At 44.0% G+C, this 8,521-nt stretch overlaps 1 protein-coding gene across 1 annotated transcript; it reads right to left on the reverse strand.

Moving 5' to 3' along the window:
• Positions 1-2,591: 2,591 nt before the first annotated feature.
• Sidpn (bHLH protein similar to Deadpan) lies at positions 2,592-7,680 on the reverse strand. Its single transcript, XM_076777569.1, has 3 exons — positions 7,495-7,680; positions 6,199-6,426; positions 2,592-4,662 (listed from the first exon to the last, which is right to left on the reverse strand). The coding sequence occupies exons 1-3, from the start codon at positions 7,678-7,680 to the stop codon at positions 3,493-3,495; spliced, it is 1,584 nt and encodes a 527-aa protein (XP_076633684.1). The 3' UTR covers positions 2,592-3,492.
• Between the last annotated feature and the right edge of the window lie 841 nt (positions 7,681-8,521).

Genomic DNA, 8,521 nt, shown 5'->3' on the forward strand with positions numbered 1-8,521 from the left:
TCTCTTTCTTTTCGACTGCTGAAAAATTAAATTCCTTTAATGCTCTTTGAGCCGACCATTGGCTAATCCTTTTCTCGCCATTTTCCTGGATCTAGGAAGTTTATCTGACTGGCATACCGACCTGAAAATTCGGAGGTGATTTTGGCATCCTCTTCACATGGATGGCGGTCAGTTGAGAAACTATTCACTGAATTAGTATTGATGGGTTGACAGCTGTAGGTGTGCATAGATACATGTGAGTTGACTGCAGGGAAATTCATTTCTAAATCTGTTGGTAATGTTGTGAGTGGCACGAAAATGGTAATGGAGTTTCGAAACCCCATAAAAATGGGCCGAAAAAATACATTGGGTGAAAGGTCTACTCGTATACCTCGTCTGTGGTTCAATTTTATTCTGTCGTATATGTAGAACGCTGTTATATGGATTGGATGCGTTCCTACGCGATAATAGTCACTGACAAAGGCGGAAGATGTCGCCAATAATCACTTTAATTTAGTAGGCTAGTGATCAAACTTAGCTTAGCACAGACCCCCACAATTATACTCCACGTACCTTACTCGCATACCACGCATTATACCCCAAATTAGTTATAAGAAACTTGTACCTGCTTTATAAAACTTTTCTATTCCTGTAATTGGATCCATGGGTCCTACAAGTGAGCTTACGATCTTTATTTATATTTGATAAATACGATTAAAGTTTAATCAAATCATAGTACACAATATTTGATCACTATATACTCGTTATAATGGAAGTAAATTTGTTGTCCTGTTCTTTTTCAATAAAAGCATCTTCGTTTTTATTTCATCGTTGCATCCGCACTTGCAGTGATTTATTAAAATAAAATTTAATAAAGTTGAAAATTCCTCGTTCGATCTATCATTACAGTATACTATCGTCCAAAGTCAATAAGGACCTATTCCACTTTTCGAATTTATGCATCTTGAAACAACTTCGATTATCCTTTATCGCGTTTTCACGACGCAATGAACGTATTTTAATTATAAAAAACACTAATGTAATTAAATTTAGGTAGAAAATTAAAAGAAAATCTGGACACTATATCGTAGATCGTAGTGTCCGGTTTACTTCTTTGTATCTTAAATAGAGGAACATTCGTTTCGACAGTGACTCAACATCGAAACGAAGGAACAAATGTATGCAGAGTAAAGAAGAACAGATTCGGATAGGGTAGGTTAAGAATGGGAATGGAGTTTGTGTGTCAGGGGCCAGAGCGGCGCGGGGGGCACTCGCGTGTTTCGCGAAAAAGAAAAGCGCGGAAGTTCGGCGCGAGTCTCGACGTAACAGGTGGTTAAACTGCTGTAAAACATCTACAGAGACTGAGAAGGCCAGACTTTGCAGTTGAGTGAAAGTGTAAGCGACGCCACTCTGTTCCCGTACTTTCCGCCCCCACTCGAATCGCACGTATCCCATAAATTATTAGGTTGCTTCATTTGCATCGATGTGAGAATCGTAATCCACGCGTAAATTAGACAATAAGTAAGACACTAGTTGTTATACGTTTGTAACCAAGTACAACGTCCAAATATTCACCATCAACGACTCGAGGCCCCATCAATTTCGTTGCTCGGTGACAAACGTTGAACAATCGATACGTACTGATAATGAGATTAAATCAAAGTAAAAAAATGTAGATAACGGACACGTGATTTCAGAGGGTCAACACTTTTAGAACGAATGGGGGAAGGCTTCCGCTTGGTGGTCGAACTCCGAAATAGCAGACTTACGCGATCGTTCACGAATGTTGTTGTGACTTCGAAAGATAATATAAGAGCGCGATTCCATACGAAGCATGCTAAAATAAATTACAGGACTATGGATCGTCGAAAGAATCGTTCGATCCCTTGACTGAACTCCTTTGGATTTTTATTTGCAAGAACATTTGAAAAGTTTATATGTAATAACGATACTATGAAAATTCCTGAACAAAGCAAAAATAAATTAAACGAGATTTGGAATACACGCAGAATTTTTTAAACGCGTCCCACGGTATCTGAATCGCTGATCGTGTATTCGTCGCGGAGAGAAAAGAAACCGCTCTTCATCTTTAGGAAGAATAAAATACAGAGCCAGAGGAGGACCACCTATTTAGGAATCACCTTGTATGGTGGTTAATATGATTCCGGACGACCTACGTTTCATTGAATTTCCAAGCGTGAAATTACTTTCCTCAAAGAATGTAAATTACAAATTTAAGGATTTCGTTGTAAATACTATGTATGGTTTCGAATGATTAACCCTTAAGTGGACTCTCAATCTCAATTGAATTGTTTTACTTAATGTTAATTTTTACCAAATTGGTAAGTGGAAATCGTTAAGAGCAAATTTTAGAGTTCAATATAGGTTACAATTGTCCACGTTCTTAAGTTATATTTGTTGGTCTCCTTTTTCTATAACTACAATCTTAGGCCAATACAACAAACCTGAATATCGTTGCTTTCTCGTCTCCGTGATCGTTGTTGCCGTTGCACCATACTGAAAAGATGTTCGAAGGTTAGGCATGCACGATAAATACGAGGCAAAGAGGAGAATGATGATCGATAGGGATCGCATTGATAGCGTTTCACGGATTCGGTATGTACATACGTTTATATTGACCGATGTCTAAGTACATTGAATAATGAATTCGAATCTCAACATAGCAATTACGCAGATCGGTCGGGTCAGAACCGTGGATTCACCTAGAACGCGAAAATGTTGATCTTGGAAACACATTCGTTATAGATTCGGTCGCGCTCCTTTCACTCTCTCTACGCTATTTTGTACGCATATACACCTAGTTAACATCAAAATAAATCTATACTCGGCATCGCTTATAATTCCGAACGGGGCTATTTACACGACGGCGGAATAAAGGTAGGTACTATGCGGCGGTGAACGCTTCGCCGCCGCATTCTAAAACGTGCTAGATGCTTTTCTCATATACATATATACGCGAAACCATTATCTTTCAACGTTTTAAACAAGTAACGTTTCCTCGCATCGCTAAGACGTCGAACGACGTGTTTCGTCCTTCGCCGGGTCGCCCTCCCCTTCCATCCTGGCCGAACTCCCGGGTTCGGTCCCTCCGCGGCGTCGGAAGGCGAGGGATCGCGTGACCCAAAAACCATCGAACGACAAACGCGTAGTATCCTACGAACAATTTTTGCCTCGTCGAACGATCGATCGAGAGAGTTCAAACAGATCAAAAAGAGTTCACGGAATCATCTCCGTCCTCGTGGGCGTCTGGAACGCGCACGGCCGCCATTGTCACGGCGTTCGTTTCTTTCTCGATGTACGTTTCACTCGGCGAGGAACAGCAGAGTCTATCGATATCGAGATAACCCGGCAAGTGTCGTCGCATCGGTGAACGCGACACGCTCGGAGGCATGTCCTAACCGTATCGTCCGATAACGAGACACGCGCACACCCACCCTAGGCGATAGAGACCTAGTTCGACGCTGCACGCGGAAGGAATCGTCGCTTGTCCGTTTACCAAGGCCTCCACATTCCCTCCTCGTCTCTGACGGGCTGCTGGGGCAGAGGGGACGGCGAACGAATCCCCGTGACGAACTCGCCGCTCGCGTGACTGGACGGCCTGTCGTCGTGCGCGGCGATCGAACCGTCACCGACCAAACGGGTCGCGAAATGCTGCTGCTGAAGGTTGTGATGATGATGATGCTGGTCGACAGCGTTGACGGGCATCGGGGTCCTGGTGCCTGTTTTCAGCTTCTTCGAGGTGGTGGTGAAATCGAGCGGCTGCTCGGGCGGCTCGAGCCTTGGACTTTTGCTAGGCTTTGGACCGGACGTGGCGTTCGCGGCGAAGGTGGACGCGGGGGCAGATGCGGAAACGGAAGCGGAGACGGAAGCGTTGGCGGACGTGGCGGCGGCTGCGGCGGCGGCGGCGGCAACAGCAGCATTAGCGGCGACAGAGGCCGCGTCCTGCCACTCCTGCATGTCTTCGTGGGGCCGTTTCGCGAGCTTGTCCGTCGCCTTCAGCAACGACATGTTAGTGGCGGCCCAAATGGCCGTGGGCGGGTTTGGGCCGATGCTGATGCCGTTCGCGGCGGCGGCCGCTGCTAACTGAACGTAATGACTAGGAAGGAGAAAGACGACTTGGCCGTCGGGCAATCTCGAGGGTATCACCTGCACGACCGACAGCATGTTTGGATTTTGTTGGGAATTCGAGGCTGTTTGATCGATCACCGGTATACCGGGAGGCGGGGGAGGCGGGGGCGGGTGATGATGTGACTCAAGGCTACCGGGATTTAGCTGACCGAAGGCAGAAGTCGGCCGACTGTTGCCACCGCTACTGCTGCTGCTGTTATTGTTATTTTCGTCGCCGGCAGTGCTACTGTCCGGCCTGGCTGGCTCGATGTCCGGAATCTCTGCTTTTATCAAGCCGGCCGGATTCAGAGCTGTACTGCAATGCGCGGTCGGCGGCACGTGATGCTCCAACGGACCGGGACTACCCGCGCCCGTCACTCGATCCGTCACGCTTCCGGGACTGCTGCCTAATCCGCTATCCGGCCTCGAACCCAGATCCAGGTCCAATTCTGATACGCAACTATCCAAGTGCCGTAATAACCTTTGTTTCACCGCTGGGTCCATCGGCGTCGTATTCCCGGTGATAATGTCCGGTGCATCGAGGTATCGACTTACCTGCAACATCACAGTCGAATACCGACGCGTCTAATTTCTTCGTACCGTTCTAGTTTCGTTATGCGTTTGAAAAATCTCTCCTGTACACCTCGCTGGAGTTTATTTCGAGTTTTGATAGTTTAACCCCTTGCCATACAGCGATCTGACTCGTCTCGTAAGTTTTTTTTTTTTTGCCAAGTTTCGTAATCGCGACATATACATTCGTATCATAATGTTAATCAAATTTAACACAAATTGCTAACATATAATATTTACGAGTTTTGTCGTCAAATTTGGGATCTGAAACCTGTCAAATTGACGCATTCCGTAAACCTAGTGTTAAAATCAACACATTTTTACATTCGCGAGGTATTCGTAAAACAAATCTGTTCTTCTTTGTAGCCATTCCTTCTATGAACAAATTTAAATTTGAACATTTCAAAATTTGAACATTTGAGCAATCACATTTGAGCATTAAATTGTACGTCAAGGGGTTACCAAAGAATGTGGTAAATAAACAATATCAGCCTTTTTAGTACCGACTGAAAGAATTGTACTTAATTAAAGAATAGCGAACCAATTTGATGTGTAACTTGGAGAGGTCTGAGAAAAAAATTATGATATTTATAAAATTCGAAAAGAAACATGTTACGAAATAAAGGGAGAATAAATTAATGGCAATTATATTTCAACAAAGGTGACGGTTCTTCTAAGAATAGTTGCTGAGAAGACGATAGTTGCAGGGGCCAAAGAGAGACTAAACAATTTTACTCTGCCCTATCGATGTGAGATTATTTTGTGAAACACAAGGAGATATTCTATTCTAAACAGTGTTATCTAAAACCTCTGATTGCGGTATCGAGCAAATCGCGCGTGTCGAATTTTTATCGAATCACACTACCGTATGCGCAGTCTCATAAATAATTTTTTTCAATTCGTGGAACGTCTCGCATAGGGCTTCTACTGAGAAATTCAACACTCAGAAAATTTACTGTAGAGTCCTTCCAACAGATCCTGGACCAAGTGCTATATTCTTTGTTCATAAACACATCAAGTAAATTATATGTACATATACCTTACAGAAATAATAATTTATATTAATTTGTTAACAAGTAACCCTGTCGCTATTATCGTTCACTTTTAGAGGTCATGTTGAAAATAATAATCGTATGTCCAAAGTAATGAAATAAAACTATCGTATTTATTAACATTAAAATATTACGTTCGATAGAGTTCTAATTCAGAGACTCCGATGAAGTTGTGTAGTCAATATATAATATCTACTTCATTACCATCTGTTTGCATGTCTCGAGTTATTATGTTGTTAAGAAATAAAAACTAAAGCAACGCTTCACGATTTAATTTTTTTGCGCCACGATGTAAGTTTCCTTTTAAAATACTAAGTCTTCTAGTCTGTTTTTAAAAACTGTTTATCCTCGTCTGTGCCAGATAATTGCATTCTGTAAGTCTCGTAATCGTTCCTTGTGATTCGAATGGCGCAATTTTTTAAAAATGAATCATTCTTTCGGTAACTGCGGCACGTCGATCGAAACTTACCTCTCTAGAGCAATCTTGGTAGCCAGCCTTATACCTTGATAAGCCAGGCTGAGCAAGAGATCTCTGCCTTTGCAAATGCCGAACTGTTAATTCTAAAATGTCAGCTTTCTCAAGCTTGCTATGCTTCGTGTTCTCCAACCGGGCGCTGTCAAGGATAAGCGCCTTCAGCGCCGCCAGCGACTGATTGATCCTCGCTCGCCGTCGCTTTTCCATTAGTGGTTTGTTAGCCTAAAAAGTAACGATGCTTTTTAAAATATGCGAATCGAAATCGGTGTATCACGATTGTTAAAACAAAAAAGAAAAATCTATAATGTATTATACTTATCGCGACTTATCGAGAACCCATCGAACGGGAATACTTTAATAAAAATGTAATTAATCGACGTACCGATTGCAATTTAATGAGATACACGTATAAACAAACGCGGAATGTAACGAGTTCGACGAATAGGTAAATCGCGAGCAGAGATTCCAACGACGAAGTTGGAGCAGGTGAAAACGTAAGGAATGCGATCTAGCATGCTAATGATACAGTAATTATAAGAACGATTGCCGCTAGTTCGATTGTATATTACCAGTGGTCGAAGTCAAACAAGAATGTGAAACGGAATAAATTCACTGCGTGTAAATAACGTAGAATTTACTGAAAAATGTTTGCTCGGTACGGATGTAAATGCATTTTAAATAAAAACTGGATGTCGGAACGACTAGTGTTTTTTAGATATTTTCAGATCAAACGGTAGAACAATACTGATTTAAGACAGACTTAATAAGGCCAGCAACGAAGTGAAAATTACTCCGACTCTGTCCACATTCTTCTTGATCCGTGACTCATTTCTCTTTCTCTTTGCAATACGCCTTTCTTTTCTTCGTCATTATTTTTATCCATGACTTGAATTTTAAACAAAAACTTCTACGAGCGCTTATTGTTGTTACGGCGTTAATATTCCCGCGCTTTTCACCCATCAGGGTGGTCATAGTATATCGAACTACTACAGAAACGGAAAGGGCAAAAAAGAAAAATTTGCAGCCCTTGCAGCATCGCATTTAAAGCGAACGTTCAAAATACGAATGTGTCGATATCAAGGTTAGGTTGTAAAACAGCTGTTGCTGGATCTCACCCGTTCACCATATCATATATATACCTGTATCGTTTCTTTTCTTTTTTACATTTTTCTTGCGTTTCGATGCGTTAAATAAAAAATAAATAAATGCGACAAACTCCTTGGACGAATAAGGAAGGGTGTAGCTGGAACGACGATTAAAAAAAATAGGAAAAAAAATAATTTTACTCACTCGACGACCGTCCGAGTGTTTAGGGCTCGGGCTCAGACTAGGACTAGGACTAGCTGCCGGACTGGGACCCTGATGGACGCTCTGTTGATGCTGAGATTGTTGATGATGATGATGGTGATGTTGTCTGTGACTATTGCCGGCCGATTTCTTCTCCTGATGCCTCAACGAATGAAGACGAGCGGTCATCTTAGTAGGCCACGTGGGCCCTTGGCTGCGGCGACAGCAATGGAGATGATGATGATAACAGTGGCGATAACAACAACAATAATGGTAGCAGTGACGGTGATGAGGGCGGTGTGGACGACGACGAGGTCTGTGGCAGCGACAAGGGCGGCAACAGCAACGTCGACGGCGGCGACGGCGACGACAATGGTAACGACGGCGACGACGTCGACGACGACGACGACGACGACGACGACGACGACGAAGCCGCCGACGACGACGACGACGAAGCCGACGACGAAGCCGACGACGACGACGACGACGAGGCCGACGACGACGACGACGGCGACGGCGGTGGCGTCGGTGGTAAAGACGGTGGTGGTGGCAAAGTGGATCGCAATGCCCAAAGTAATCGGCCTGACACGGCTGAGACACTCAGCATTTCGCGTCCGAGGAAGCTACGTGGCACTACGCTGTTTTGATTTCAAATCTCACACACTCGCGGGCAACACACGATCAACATCCTGCAGTTGTCCTCAAAAATGCAAACACAAGGTAGGATGTCAGTACGCAGCCGCCGTGTTATCACTGTATAAATATCATTACGTACGAAAACGGTACACGTGTTCTGTCAGCTGGACTCCTCCGTTGCTTCTTATTCCACTTGAAGCGAACACGTAGCGCCCCACTCTGTAACAACAGCCCCTAGACGGAGGCGCGCGTTTTCCACGCGCGTTTATACACGCGACCCGATCACCGAACTTCCAACCGAAAAGTTTCAAAGTTTTCACTCGATCTTGAGCAGAAGCACATCCGGGCGCGACGCCCGAAACCACGTGGGTCGCAGAGCGCGTTACACACTCAC

This window comes from Colletes latitarsis, chromosome 11 (assembly GCF_051014445.1).
Source record: "Colletes latitarsis isolate SP2378_abdomen chromosome 11, iyColLati1, whole genome shotgun sequence".
Classification (NCBI taxonomy): domain Eukaryota; kingdom Metazoa; phylum Arthropoda; class Insecta; order Hymenoptera; family Colletidae; genus Colletes; species Colletes latitarsis.